The 15,913-nt window shown below is 36.1% G+C and overlaps 1 protein-coding gene across 6 annotated transcripts in view; it reads left to right on the top strand.

Moving 5' to 3' along the window:
• EVI5 (ecotropic viral integration site 5) overlaps positions 1-15,913 on the top strand; it is a 202,971-nt gene that overhangs the window by 161,370 nt on the left and 25,688 nt on the right. For all 6 annotated transcript variants that reach the window (XM_044238685.1, XM_044238684.1, XM_044238686.1 and 3 more), the window contains one exon: positions 11,118-11,213. In XM_044238685.1, the coding sequence (XP_044094620.1) occupies positions 11,118-11,213 (96 nt within the window). The remainder of the gene's footprint in view (positions 1-11,117; positions 11,214-15,913) is intronic.

The raw sequence follows: 15,913 nt of genomic DNA, 5'->3' as shown, positions 1-15,913 counted from the left end.
CCATGTGATCCTTGATATGTTAGCCAGTGAGTCTGTTTAGTCCTCTAGTGCTGTTGTATCTAGGCCATACTTAGGTCAAGCCACCTGTGAGGGTAATGCACAGGTATAGGAGCCATGCCAAAAAAGAGGACAGCTTATTAATTTATCAGGCTGGAGAAAATGCTGCTAAGAGAAAGAAGTGGTGATAAGAATCCAGAGTATGAAAATAATAGTCTAGAGCAAATGGTCTTTAAGCGAACAGAAGAGGATCTCGAGAAATAAGAGTGCTGGGTAGTAGAATGGCAAGAAGGTGAAATGACGTATACCTAGATTTAGAAAGGCTTTTTGAAACTAGTTCTTCAAAAGTCTCAGTATCCCAAGACAGCATTCCCAAAGGACTTGGCAGTTCTTAACCCAGCCTAGCCTGACACTGTTTACCATTAGTAAACAGGGTATCATCATCTATCCTTTCCTCATAGGCAAAGGAGCAAGACAAAAGCTGCTGTATGGTGCACACCTCTTTGGTGTTTAACTTCATGGTATTAAAAACGAAAACAAGGGGCGCCTGGGTGGCTCTGTGGGTTGGGGCCTCTGCATTCGGCTCAGGTCATGATCTCGGCGCCTGGGAATCTGGCCCCACATCGGGCTCTTTGCTCAGCGGGGAGCCTGCTTCCTCCTCTCTCTCTGCCTGCCTCTCTGCCTACTTGGGATCCCTCTGTCCCTGTCAAATAAATAAATAAAATCTTTAACAAAACAAAAAACACTAAGCCAAGAAACAAAAGCAGAGATGAATCTCTCACTGAGATGATAAACCCTCATGACATGGAATATGAGGATATTAAAATAAGACGTTCCAGCTATCCAGCAGATGCATGACATTTTTTTCAGCTACCATTTTCTCCAGCTGTGAGCACTGTCTCACCGAATGAGGTAAAGCTTAATAAGTGGCTGTGGGATGCTTTCCTTTTATGACAAGTCCTCTCTCTCAGTGATTTCTCTGTGACTATCCGTGTGCTCTTCCCAGAATTCAAAGTCATCTGTCTACAACATAGAATATTTTCACAAAGACAGCAAGGCTAAAGGGCTTTTGTGTGTTTAAAGTGATGTGAGGTGTGGAGAGAGTTCTTTGGATCTCAGAAGAATTGAAGAGTTAAACTTACTGGTTTGCTTCTTAATAAGAGGCAAAAAATATAACTACTAATATTTATTATGTTTCTCATTTATCAAGTATCTAATATAATAAAATGTAATTATATAATATGCTATTAATAATAATATAATAAGTAAATGTTTACTGGAATAATAAATAAAATGCTATCTTCTATTGCTGTTACTACTTATTTTTTTAAATTTATTTTCAGCATAACAGTAGTCATTATTTTTGCACCACACCCAGTGCTCCATGCAATCTGTGCCCTCTCTAATACCCACCACCTGGTTCCCCCAACCTCCCAACCCCCCACCATTTCAAACCCCTCAGATTGTTTTTCAGAGTCCATAGTCTCTCATGGTTCACCTCCCCTTCCAATTTCCCCCAATTCCCTTCTCTTCTCTAACTCCCCATGTCCTCCATGCTATTTGTTATGCTCCACAAATAAGTGAAACCATATGATAATTGACTCTCTCTGCTTGACTTATTTCACTCAGCATAATCTCTTCCAGTCCCGTCCATGTTGCTACAAAAGTTGGGTATTCATCCTTTCTGATGGAGGCATAATACTCCATAGTGTATATGGACCACATCTTCCTTATCCATTCATCTGTTGAAGGGCTTCTTGGTTCTTTCCACAGTTTGGTGACCATGGCCATTGCTGCTATAAACATTGGGGTACAGATGGCCCTTCTTTTCAAGACATCTGTATCTTTGGGATAAATACCCAGGAGTGCAATTGCAGGGTCATAGGGAAGTTTTATTTTTAATTTCTTGAGGAATCTCCACACTGTTCTCCAAAGAGGCTGCACCAACTTGCATTCCCACCAACAGTGTAAGAGGGTTCCCCTTTCTCCACATCCCCTCCAACACATGTTGTTTCCTGTCTTGCTAATTTTGGCCATTCTAACTGGTATAAGGTGATATCTCAATGTGGTTTTAATTTGAATCTCCCTGAGGGCTAGTGATGATGCACATTTTTTCATGTGTCTGCTAGCCATTTGTATGTCTTCATTGGAGAAGTGTCTGTTCATATCATCTGCCCATTTTTGGATATGATTATCTGTTTTGTGTATGTTGAGTCTGAGGAGTTCTTTATAGATCCTGGTTATCAACCTTTTGTCTGTAATGTCATTTGCAAATATCTTCTCCCATTCCGTGGGTTGCCTCTTTGTTTTCTTGACTGTTTCATTTGCTGTGATGAAGCTTTTGATTTTGATGAAGTCCCAAAAGTTTATTTTCGCTTTTGTTTCCTTTGCCTTTGGAGACATATCTTGAAAGAAGTTGCTGTGGCTGATATTGAAGAGATTACTGCCTATGTTCTCCTCTAGGATTCTGATGGATTCCTGTCTCACTTTGAGGTCTTTTATCCATTTTGAGTTTATCTTTGTGTACAGTGTAAGAGAATGGTCGAGTTTCATTCTTCTACATAGAGCTGCCCAGTTTTCCCAGCACCATTTATTGAAGAGACTGTCTTTTTTCCACCATATATTTTTTCCTGTTTTGTCGAAGATTATTTGACCATAGAGTTGAGGGTCCATATCTGGGCTCTCTACTCTGTTCCACTGGTCTATGTGTCTGTTTTTTTGCCAGTACCATGCTGTCTTGGTGATCACAGCTTTGTAGTAAAGCTTGAAATCAGGTAATGTGATGCCCCCAGTTTTATTTTTGTTTTTCAACATTTCCTTAGCGATTCGGGGTCTCTTCTGATTCCATACAAATTTTTGGATTATTTGCTCCAGCTCTTTGAAGAATACCGGTGGAATTTTGATTGGAATGACATTAAAAGTATACATTGCTCTGGCAGTATAGACCTTTTAACAATGTTTATTCTTCTGATCCAAGAGCATGGAATGGTCTTCCATCTTTTTGTGTCTTCTTCAATTTCTTTCATGAGTGTTCTGTAGTTTCTCAAGTACAGATCCTTTACCTCTTTGGTTAGGTTTATTCCCAGGTATCTTATGGTTCTTGGTGCTATAGTAAATGGAATCGACTCTCTGTTCCTACATATTTTCTTAGTCTTTGACTTCAGATACCTAAGTTTCTGTGCTTCTATCTTCTACGCTTCCTCCCTTAACCAACCATTAAATATACACTATATTAGGTTTACCCTGCTGCCTATTTGGTTTGAAAAGAAGGAATAAAAACAGAACTGTAGTTTGGAGTTTGGTTGGAATGGGAGATTTTTGTATTTTACCTTGCATAATATAGTCTCTAGACTTGGACTTTTAAAAATATTAACAGAGTCATGACACACACAAAAAAAAATGCAGAGGGACTATTACAGATTAAAAGAGGGCAAAGAGATATAATAACCAAATGTAACCATAAACCTGAGTTTGATTCTGGACAGTAGTAATCCATTTGGGGCCCTTTTAAGGGAATTTGAATGGGAGCTACATATTCAATGACACTGTGGAATTAAACTATTTAAGCGTGATAATGGCATTTAGTTACATGGAACAGTTCCTTGTTCTCAGGAAATGCATGCTGAAATATATAGTACTGAAATGTCATGTCTGCAGTTCACATTCAGATGGTTCAGAAGATATCTGTATATCCAAAGAGAAGGAACGAAAGCAAATGTGGCAAAATAGTGATGAGTGAATATAGCTGAAATCATACTATTTCAGCTCCTCTGTAGATTTGAAAATTCTGAAAACTGAAAAGCTAAAGGAAACTTTTGCAGGATGTAAATGATGGACTAGGTGCTTTATGTTTTGTATTTTCAACTGCCTCAAATATGCATCTAGCACATTAACTGGGTATTAACTGGTTAAATTCTCTAAGAAAACCCAAAGACTTCTAAGCAAATTATTCAGTCACACAGAGTATTAAAAAGCCTATGGCTTGAACACAGCTTTTAAAATCTGCTATCTTCCTGTCTCTAAGGAAGTGTCCTTCCTGTGGCAAGATAGGGTAAATTATACCCAGCATTAAAAGCATAGATAAAGAAACAAACATGAATGGATTCTTAGACATGCCTATTACAATGTCACTTTAAAAACTGAGGCTTAATTTGTGAGTTTAAACAAACCTGAGCTTCTGCCTCCTCTTCTCTCACTTCCACAGTATTTTTCAATATTATATGCTACTAAACCCCACTTTTTTCCCCAGTTGTTTAAAGCAAGTTAACATCATATTAGTCTCAGTTTTGCTACAATATGACACATGAAAAGCAAACTGCTTAGAGCTCTAGAGAAAACGTTTCACATTTTTACTTAATTCTTCTAGCTTGATCCACCAACACATTTGATTATTCAACTTCTTAAAGAGTATGTTGGAGTGCAGCAGATGTAGGCGATGATCACTCTGACTGAAATGTCCACTTTCTACTGTGACTATGCACACATTGCACAGATAAATACTCATTTCTTTTCTGCTGACTATAGCATGTACTGATTTTCCAATCAACTGTAACAGAATATGGGACACATCTTGGGCGTGTCCCATCTTTACCGCATCCTTTCCTGGATTACAGCTCCCCGTGGTTGCAGGAATAAAACAGATGAATGTGTATACCTAAGGTTATTAAAAACAGTGCAGGTAGTCAAATACCAGAATCACTGCTCTTTTTTGCTAAGTATTTTGCTAAATATTCCTCTACACGCATTTATGGTTATATTAAAGAACATAACATGGAGGACATGGGGAGATGGAGAAGAGAAGGGAGTTGGGGGAAATTGGAGGGAGAGATGAACCATGAGAGACTGTGGACTCTGAGAAGCAAACTGAGGGTTTTGAAGGGAGTGGGGTGGGAGGTTGGGTGAGCCTGGTGGTGGGTACTATGGAGGGCACGTATTGCATGAAGCACTGGGTGTGGTGCATAAACAGTGAATTCTGGAGCACGAAAAAGAAATTAAGTTTTTTGACTGTATCAACCCATAACCTAATAAAAACCATAGAAAATTGGATCCCTTATTTATTGGCATTGTCCTCATAGATGCTGATACTTTTATGTTTTTCAGTAATTATTCTGCTGGTCCTCAAATCTTTGGTTTTTCTTTATTCTTTTGAACAGTTATCTTACTATTCAGTCATAGAGGTCATATATATGGGATTTTTTTTCCTGATCTTAAACATTATTTAGTTCCTCATCATATATTACTAAGCTTTAAAATAGTAATATCATCTGTTTGAGAGCTAGGTTAACCAAGAAAGGGATTAGAGTTCAAAATGAACCACCCTCTGTAGACAGGGAACTGACCGGCTGAAACTAACAGAAATAATATGAAGTGAAACTGGTAGCAGAATTGAAAAGAAATTAATTTAAGAAACCTTACCAGTTTTCCTTTTTTATGTGTAAAAGTATACTAAGTAAATTCTATAATGAGTATAGACTTGTAAAATATTATTTGGGATTCTTAAAAGATAAAAGTACTTTATAGCTGGCATATAAATACATTTTGAGTATCTGTTTAAGAAATAGTTCATTTTCAAAGGTGGTACAAACTAGTGTCTTTCAAGTATAGGTCTACACACTGGCTGTATCAGGACCACCACTCATGTAGCTTTCAAAGTGTGCAGATTTTTCAAACTCCATTTACAGATATTTAGAATTCATTAGGCCAGAAATAGATCATCTTAATCAGTGTGTTTACAAAACTCCCAACCATAGTCATCTTTGGGAACTACAGTTTTAAGCATTTCCAAGGTTTATATTGTTTATATTATTGTATTGTTGTATTGTATTGTTGTTTATATTATTGTATTCATTTACTTAGTCATATTTTTTAAAATATCCATTGGGATTTTTTTATTGCAGATAATAGAAAACTACATTCTGCGTTTATTTATGGCTTAAATAATAAAGGGGATTTATTGGCTCAGGTACCTGAAAAGTCCAGAAATAGGATATATTTCAGGAAAAGTTTGATTTGGGTGCCAACGTGTTGCATTAGGCATGAGTCTGAAGGTTCTGCTCTGCTTGTCATTTTTAAAAAAGATTTATTCATTTATTTTAAAAAGTCAAAAATCTAAAATAAATAAAAATTATTCATTTTGGAGAACGATCACGTGTGAGTAGTAGGGGAAGGGGCAGAGTTGGGGGAAGGAGAAAATCCTCAGGCAGGCTCCTCGCTGAGCACAAAGCTGGATGAGATCCTGAGATCATGACCTGAATCAAAAATCAAGAGTCAGCCACTCAACTGACTGAGCTACCCCAGGCACCCTTCTGCTTCTCATTTTTTATCCTTAGGAGGTTTTTCTCATTGTGTTAAAATGGCTAACAAGTGAGCCTTGTACCTACTTATAATATCCAGAATAAGAAGCTATAACCTATAATTTCCAGTAAAAGTTTCGAGAGTCACACTATTTGAGCAAAACCTGAACCAGCCACCACAGTGCAAATATGTGAATGTGCTCTTTGGCTTAAACCCCACCAATCACGGCCTTACTGTGGGGTTAAGGATGGGGATAATTCCTATTGTATGACCACTATGTAATGAAGGAGAGAAAATAGATCTTGATGTAACAACCATAAAATCTACTCTAAAGTATTATAGAGATGAACTGTAACTCAGCCTGGTCTAAAATTATATTGTTTTAATGAAGTACTAATTTATGATTTAATATTTTTCAGTTTCTTACATTTCTAGTAAAATATGAAGAAAGTACTAATCTTAGAGCAAAAGGTAGATTTTTAGACGACGCGCCGGTAAATAACCTGTGGGAGATAAATACCTCTCACATATGTAAATGAACTATGGTATGGATTAAATGCTTGCTTTCTAGTGGTGGGAGGGGCAGGCATGTATTGTTTTCTTAATGATGACCTCTTCAAAATTGTGACCTCCAAAAATGTGATGGAATTCGATACCTTTTAAAAAAACTATTCAGGCTGGCCCATCTGTACTACTGCAGGGGTGCATTAGGGGAGCAAATCAATTTTGTGTACATAACTCTCTAAAATCACTACCAGTGATTCATGTTAAAGTCTGCTTGTGGACTTGAGTTAGTCAAATTGAGTTACTGAGTTCATATATACTTGTAAAATTGTGATTGAATACTGACTCCAAATATCTGTCCAGTAGGGCTTTGTATCTTGATTTGTGTGGCAACCAGTTTTTACATGTAGGTCATGACTATACTGGATTATTCCATTAAGTTAATTTTAATTAAAATATTTATAGTTTGCAAAAATAATTCCAATTAATTGGTTTGTGTGTGTTTGTAAGATCTAACTTCTGAGGAATCTCATATATGGTAGGAATCATCAAAGAGTAAAGCTTGTACCAGAAAAATTGGAAAGGTTTTGAGAGATCCTAGAGAAAGAAGCAGGCACTTTCTGAATCGGTGTACAAATGTCAACATTTGATCAAATAAAAAAAAAAGTATTTTACTATGAAAGTCTTCAAGCATACAAAAGTTGAGTTGTACAGTGAACATCTACCACCTCCATTCTGGAATTAATATTTTTATATATTTCTTTTATTGTAGCTTTATTAAATACTTACCCATCTACCACTGAAGGTGTCTTATTTTTTGGTGCATTTCAGAGTAAGTTAAAGTAAAGTAGTTATATTCTGTCCCTAATCACTTAAACATGCACATCTTTAGGTTTTTGATGACCTTTTGACTAAGAGAACACATACATGGAACTCTATAGCATAAGGCTTTAATATGAATTAGGTTATTATAAACATCATGAAGGTAATTGCTAAAATAATTACTGAAAGATCCAAGAGTGGAAGTGAATTTAAGCTTTTTATAAGTATTACTTTATGTTCTCTTAATACAGAGTTTTCTTTTATCACAAGACAAAAAGGTATATATTTAAGGTCTGTTCCCTGAAATTACAGAATTAACCAAACTTGTTGATGTGTTGGAGTTCTTTAAGTTTGTCACTTACCTAATTAGTTTTGCTTAGGAAACCACTTAACTGGCAATCTGTTGTTGTTATCAGCTAGACCAAAAGAAAACATCCAAGAAAATCCAGGTTACTTGGTAAATTTATTAGGATAGCTGACATTTTCCCACCTGCTTATCAGAAAGAACCATGTGGACTTGCTTGAAAATAGAAAGCTATAAAAATGTTTGCAGAAAAGAATCTTAAACATTAGGTAATCAAATAAACTGTCTCAAAAGTGAAATTCAGTTGCCCACTTTTTAGAATATAATAGTTAACTGGGTATTTTTTTGGCATTGTAAATGTGTTTAGTTATCTTTATTAAGGACCTGAAAGAGCTTCGAATCAATATATTTAAATGAGCCCATTTGCAGAACATAAAAACCATGGACTTTTAGATAAAATGTTATTTATATATTTTATTAAATAGCAGTTAGGAAATCTCTCAGATTACTTTAGTTTTTGAAATACCAGCTATATTCCCTTAAAGTAGATTTAAATCAGAATACCTTATGCAGAACTTTCCAGCTGGTGTGTCTGTCACACTGGTATGCTTGCTACTAATGTGTGACAACTGTGCAGGGATGGGGTTGCTGCTAGAGCACAGAGCTGCTTAATTATTTTTCCTTTGCCTTCAGTTTGTCCTTACAAATTGTTACTTGGGTATGTGTGTGTTTCTGTGTGTGTACAGAAAATGGTTTAATGGGCATCAGAGGATTTTTTTGGTAAACTTTTGATTTTCTGTGTGTAAAACTTTCCAGAAGAACCCTTTTATTAACCTTATATATGGTTATATTTAAATTTAAAGGAACAATTATATGCAGTTATGTTAGTCAAATATATAAAGTTTTTCTCTTTGAAATTCTGCCTTTTTTCTACAATGAATAGAAATTCGAGGAACACCTGGGTTTTTTAGTCATAAATTCTTAAAGAGGGCTTCTTTGATTTTCACAAATACCTTTCAGGAGTCTTTTTGTTCCCCTTAAGTTAAAACATTCCTTTTCTTTATTGTAAAATTTTTCAATTGCTCTGTTTTTTGTTAAATACTGCATTTCCTCTAAAGAAATCAAGGTGTAAAATTTTTGGCTAAACCTTACTACAATCCACCTTTGGAGAAAACAGATCTTTGGAGTCACTTAGTCACTTTTTGTAAAACAGGTTTAGTGATTCCTATCATGCCAAATTTTTATTTCATACACATTTCCTTATAGGAAAGAATTGGTATTAATTCTGGTTATGGTCAGTTGACAGCCTTTCAAACCTAAGGTATTTTGCATTCTTGAATGACTGTCTCACCACATTAGAACTTACCTTAGACTTTGTAATTTTATTCACCCTGAGAATTTTATTTTGTCCTGCATGATATTCATGCTATGGGATATCCACAATCCTTCAGAACTTCACCTTCACTGGGAACCAGATTTAAAGGCAACTTTTGTAAATCCAATTTCAGCCCACAAATATCTGGCCTTTCCGTCTCATCCACAAGGATTTCTTCCTAGTAGTTGATTGCACTTTCCATTTAATTAATGATTTCAAGGCAATTAATATGGCATGATGCTAAAATTAGACTCAAAGACCATCAAAGAAGACAGCTGAACACATACCCGAAGGAGTGATTCTCATCAAATCTTTGGATTTGATTGTAACAAAACAGAAAGAAGAAGGAAATATATCTACCTACCAAACCTTTGGAAATGTATCTACCTACTCAGTTGTGGCTGTTCTTCCTCACGTCACATATGGGATTTGGAAAATACAGTTTTAAAAATAATGGCCTGGGCGGAGTGCATGGGTGGCTCAGTGGGTTAAGCCTCTGCCTTTGGCTCAGGTCATGATCTCAGGATGCTGGAATCAAGCCCCGCATCATCGGGCTCTCTGCTCAGCAGGGAGCCAGCTTCACCCTCTGTCTCTGCCTGCCTCTCTACCTACTTGTGATCTCTGTCTGTCAAATAAATAAATACAAATCTTAAAAAAAAAAAAAAAGAATCTGGGGATGTCAAAAACAATTCATTTTCGGAGCGCCTGGGTGTCTCAGTGGGTTAAGCCGCTGCCTTCGGCTCAGGTCATGATCTCAGGGTCCTGGAATCAAGTCCCACATCGGGCTCTCTGCTCAGCAGGGAGCCTGCTTCTCTCTCTCTCTCTCTCTCTCTGCCTGCCTCTCTGCTTACTTGTGATCTCTCTCTGTCAAATGAATAAATAAAATCTTTAAAAAAAAAACACAACAATTCATTTTCATCCTCTGATAATCCCTATATCTTTGTTTTTTGGTTTTTGGGTTTGGGGGTTTTTTTGAGAATGAGAGAGGAAAGGAGAGAGAGAGAGCACAAGTAGGGGGAACAGCAGATGGAGAAGAGAAGTAGACTGCTGGCTGAGCAGGGAGTCCTGGGCAGACTCAATCCCAGGACCCTGAGATCATGACCAGGGCGGAAGACAGACACTTAACCAACTGAACCACCTGGACGCCCAGCCCTATGTCTTAAAATTCACATTTGTATTCAAATGGTAAAGGAAAAGGCAGCTTCTTCCCTCCCAATCTGTATGCCTGGAAAATGATCACATTATGGTTCTGGATCTAGCTGTTAGTATTGGAACACCTTTTAATTAGCTATATCTAGTACTCCCAATATACATTCCTATGTTAATTAAATAGAAGAGATTCAGAGCTCTCCTTCCCCTTTTAAGAGTGGTTTGCAGAACCTTTCTTTTTTCTCTTCTGTGTTCACCAAGCAAAAGCTGATTCCCAGTGTAGCTGTGGGAAGCTTACTACCTTCTCAACTAGACGTTGAATCCCTTATGGTATGGATAGAAAATCATTTGTGCTCAAGGTAACTAGAATGCCTTTGAAATTCTAGGGTAGTTTTTTCACTCTAGACTCATTCAATTGTCAGTTTCTAGGAGTGTCTCCAAAAGTACATTTTATAAGTTATATGTGTTGTAAATAGCTTCCACTAAGCATTATTTAGAAGTGCTTGGTATAGTTTACTATAAATTACTTTCCAGAGATAGTTTGAGAACAGATTATTTCAGAATTTAGCCATTTAAAGGATATGCCCTTATCCTGTCCTATATCTTCAAATATTTGAGTACATGCTGTGAAATTTGTCTTTTATTTTTGGTTTGTTTTATTGTCACAAACAGAAAGAAGAAGGAAAGCTTCAAGGACAGCTTAACAAGTCTGATTCTAACCAGTATATTAGGGAACTGAAAGATCAGATAGCAGAGCTGAATCATGAGGTAAGTGATAAATTTTGATCTTCACATATTTCTTTCTTCCTTCCTCTGTATTGTAACAACACTGTATTACTGGTTTATTACTGGTTATGACTGACTCTTTTATGATAAATATTATCTGTGGATCACTGATTATAATTAAATAATAATAGTTTAGAAATTTGTCTTTTTAGTAAGAATTGTTTTATTCTAATATTGAGAATTAATTTTCCTCAAACCTTTTCATGATCTAAAAATGCTCAATTAATATTTGCACAGCAAATTTTTTTTATTGTGATCTAAAAATCTTTGATAGTTTGTCCAGGTGTCATTAAGTTACTTCAATTAAACTTGAGTTTTCTTTATACTTTTAAAATAGGTTTGTGTTATTCACCGTTGTAGATAGAGGGAAGTCTTTTTACTCTTGTCTTCTTATTCCCTTATGGTGGTATTACTGAGATTGCAAAAAAGGATACTTGCCTAATATCAGTTAACAGATTTCTTAGTATCTAAACACTTTTTAAACTGGCACTACCTTGAATCTGTGAGATTCAACTCATGAAATTGACAAATACTATTATTAAGTACTCCAAGTAATTCAAATTAATGTGTTTGATTAGAGAGATACTTTTTGTTAATGTGGTTCTAGGTCAGTTTCCTTGTCCTTTATTATTTTCTAATGATAAGAACTTATCCAAACATTAATATAAAAGCATGTTTCTTATCTTGAATTATTTGTACAATAAGGTTTATTCACAATGATAAGATTTGAGTGGGTAATACAACCTCATTTGTTAAGAAAGAAACTCATTTTGACCCCTAAATTAATTTAAACCTCAAAGGAAAAAGTTTGGACATTACTCTTTCCTGGTATTACACCCTTCAGTTAAAGCTGGGTGTTTTGGGTAATACCTCCCAGATATAGTCAATCTAAGTTAAGTTCTGAATGGAGAAGCAAAACAGTAACAAAAATGATAAATCTTAAATGTGGTTTAATGTGACTTATCCTGAAATTTTGGGGGTCATTCCTGTGATTTTTCAACCATGATAGCATTTAAGGGATTCAGGATTATGTATAATCTTTACTTATTTGTGTGCGGTTTTTATAATCTGTTCTGATCTAATAACCATGTGTAAAAGAACAAATTATAAATAAGATGTTCTAGAAATTCTTATTGTTTTGAGAACCCTAGGAATTATTCCTTGTGTTCAAAAGCTTTTCTCAAAGGAATTTTTGACTACAATAAAGCCATCTTCCCTTTATAATTTTGACTTAGAGTGATTAGGAAGCTTTAATGTTGCTGAATTAAGAAAATTGTATGGGGATTGACCTTATTTCCAAGACTCATCTAAAAATCAGCCAACATTAATTTTGCCTGTCATGTACCTTAACTAAAAATAAGGATAATCTCCTCATCAGGACTGGCAGAAAACGGTTTATGAGAGGTCTCACTCTAATGTCACTTCCGTAGTATGGGCTGTGAAAGTAATCTTTTGTGTTGCATGAACATGGAAAGAAAATTAACTGAGTAGAATTTTCTACTGTTAAAGTAAAGAGCTAGATTGTGTAAAGTAAAAACTAGAACAGTTTGTGATGAGATGCTAATTGTGTTATTCAAAGTATGAAGGTCCTGGGCTTAAGTAGGCCCCAGTGAGAAAATGTGTAGAGAAGAGGGTAAGTACAGTGCAGCTGGGGACCACACAAGAGTGCAGAGGTGAGAGTAAGCCAGCATGGGTATGGGATTTAGAGGCCAGACTCGATTAAAAATTAATGTGATTAGGTGGTGGGAAGTGAGGGCAGAGTGAATAGAACCAGCATATGGTGAATCTTCAAAGCTAGACAAGATTAAAGTTACTAGATAAAATGAAATCATTATAGGTTTTCAGTTAGGGGTTGCTCTTCATTATGTTTTCGGAGCAGGTTTTAGTACATTGACCTGTTTCAAAGTTTTACAACTAAAGAAAGGTTAAGTGAAAACAAATGAAATTTTAAACCAAGGTGATGGTTGTAAGTGCACTAACTATACATATACTATTGGTTAGACCAGCTTCTTAAGAGGGTTACATAAGGTATCACTTTCTTATTCTAGTGATTTTCATTCTTGTGCTATAGCACTTCACACTGAAGAAAAAAGCCCATAACCAAAGACAGTCTAATCTCTCCAACTTAACTGTTGCCCTCTGTGTTAGAATTTGCCAGTCTTTAGCTTTCAACAAAAAATTAACTTTCAGATATTAAGGTTATATGTGAACATGTGACTGTTTAGTAGTCACTCTATTATACTTCTTAAAATGTTGAAGGAAATGTTGAGAGAAACTTTGCAGGTCTATAATATAACAATAGTAGTTACTGTTTATTGAATACCCTCTATTGGTCAGGCATTGTGTCAGATACTTCACATATACTATTACTAACCCTCATCATATTCCCACATGATGGTAGTATTCTCAGTTGAATAAATAGGAAAACAGAGTCACAATAATTAAGTAACTTGCCCTGGTTATACAAGTAGTAAATGGTTGAGGCAGGATTGAATCGAGTTTGGCCTATCCTTTTCTGTGCTGTTTACAGACATTAGATTAGAAAACATGTCATCAATATTTAAAAATCTAAAGAATGGCACTTAATGACAATATTTTAACTCTGTTGTTCCTCCCTGAAACATTAGAAGTGAATTCTGCAATTGACCTAGCGCCCAGAGCTTCCTCTCCCTCCCTGTCAGCGTTGCAAATGGAGATTTACCTTCACTCACTGCAGTGTACTGTGATCCGTCTGAGTGCCTGCTCTGACTTCCGACCCCAGCAGTTCCTACTGTCACCACCTAGCTAATAATGCTCTTAATTTTACCTACTTCACATAAGGATGTTTTAACTTGGAGCCTCTTACACCCTGCTAAGACCCTCCTAGAAGCCACTGTAGAAATGCTTGCTGCCCCAGATCTGGCAAGAGCCTTGGTTAAATCTTCCCCTCTCTGTACATCCTGTCCTCATGGCATACATAGAAAAGAACCTGGATCCCAGTTCAAGTCTTTCCTTATTCCATCTTCCCCACCTCCTGCCCTCCCAACCATCTATCATTATATTACCTACTAGGCACTGTGTTTAGAACTAAAGATACAGACTGAAACACAACTCCTATCCCCCAAGGGGCTCACAGCCTAACAACAGAGATCAGTATTCAAATAAATTATAATACATAATGAAAAATACTACATTATAGCAGTTATCATTCATTTAATAGTTGCTCTGTACCAGACACTGTCCTAAATGTTATATTTATATCGCTTCTTCACGACATTCCTATGAGATAGGAAGCATCGTCATTATTTGTGTTTGCATGTAATAAAACTAAGGTTCTGGGGTATTAAATATGGTCATACAGTAGTTAGTGATAGAAGTAGGAGGTTAGTTCAGACTATAGGACTCCAAGCCCGTTCATGCACTTAACTACCATATGCTATGCCTCCTTTGAAACATATAGCAATAAAATGGTAACAGCATCTGGGTTGGGTTTTAAAAAATGAGAAGAAATTTGTCACACAGATTGAGCATCAGGAACATATAAGTCAGATACATAAACCAAAATTGTAGGTTCCAGGAATGAATAAGCCATGTACTTTTGCAACATAGGTCTGTCTTCTTATGGCTACTGACCACTGAAGACAAAGAATATTTTCTAAATGCCAGGAAAGGGAAATAGAAGAAGATAGAAAATTATTCTCATTTAGAAACTAAAAGAAATATACTCAGGACTCATGTAGGTATAGACATACTGAGAAGTATAATCTTATTGTTCACCCAACTATTTATTACCAGTTGACTGGGGTTCTCTGGGCCCTTTGGAGCCTTGCTGCCTTTTACAGTACTATTGTATAGGAAAATGCATACTAAACAGCTGATTTGAATATGTTTTTGAATATAAATTGTGTTTTTAACTTGTTCTTGATGTGATATATTCTGCTAGACATTGTAGGAATAAGTAAATTTATTCCAGTCTAAAGATAATTCACATGCAAAAAATTAAATCTTTTTGTATTAAACAGCTTTGCTGAATTTTTTTTTTAAAGATTTTATATATTTATTTGACACAGAGAGAGAGACAGTGACAGCAGGAACATAAGCAGGGGAAGTGGGAGAGGGAAAGCAGGCCTCCCGCTGAGCTCGGAGCCTGATGCAGGCTCAATCCCAGGAACCTGGGATGAGCTGAAGGCAGTTGCTTAATAATGACTGAGCCACCCAGGCACACCTGCTTTGCTGAATTTTTGTGTCATAATAGTTTTAATGTGCTTTATGTCCTTTAAATCTCAAAAAATCAATTCTAGTCATATTTGCTTAATAAGTTTTATACATAGAGCAAGTTTTCCCTTTTTTCATTAAGCTTGCTAGTGGTAGTTGCTAGACTGGGTGTAAATACTTTGGATGATTATTTTAATCTTCACAATTATCTTGTGAAAATTATTATTCCCATTTTATATATAGTCTCAGAGAGGCCAAATAACATGTCCACAGCCACCTATCAGTAAGTAGCAGAAGCTTGAAGCAGGACTTTCATTTGACTGCAAGGTACTAAACTTAGAATATGAAGGCAAACAAAACAAGCCATATCTTTTTTTTTTTTAATTTTTTTTTTTCAGCCTAACAGTATTCATTGTTTTTGCACCACACCCAGTGCTCCATGCAATCCTTGCCCTCCCCAATACCCACCACCTGGTTCCCCCAACCTC

The sequence above is a fragment of the Neovison vison genome, chromosome 2 (genome assembly GCF_020171115.1).
Source record: "Neovison vison isolate M4711 chromosome 2, ASM_NN_V1, whole genome shotgun sequence".
In the NCBI taxonomy this organism is placed as follows: domain Eukaryota; kingdom Metazoa; phylum Chordata; class Mammalia; order Carnivora; family Mustelidae; genus Neogale; species Neogale vison.
The sequence above is the reverse complement of the archived record's forward strand: the minus strand, read 5'-3'. Positions and strand labels throughout refer to the sequence as shown.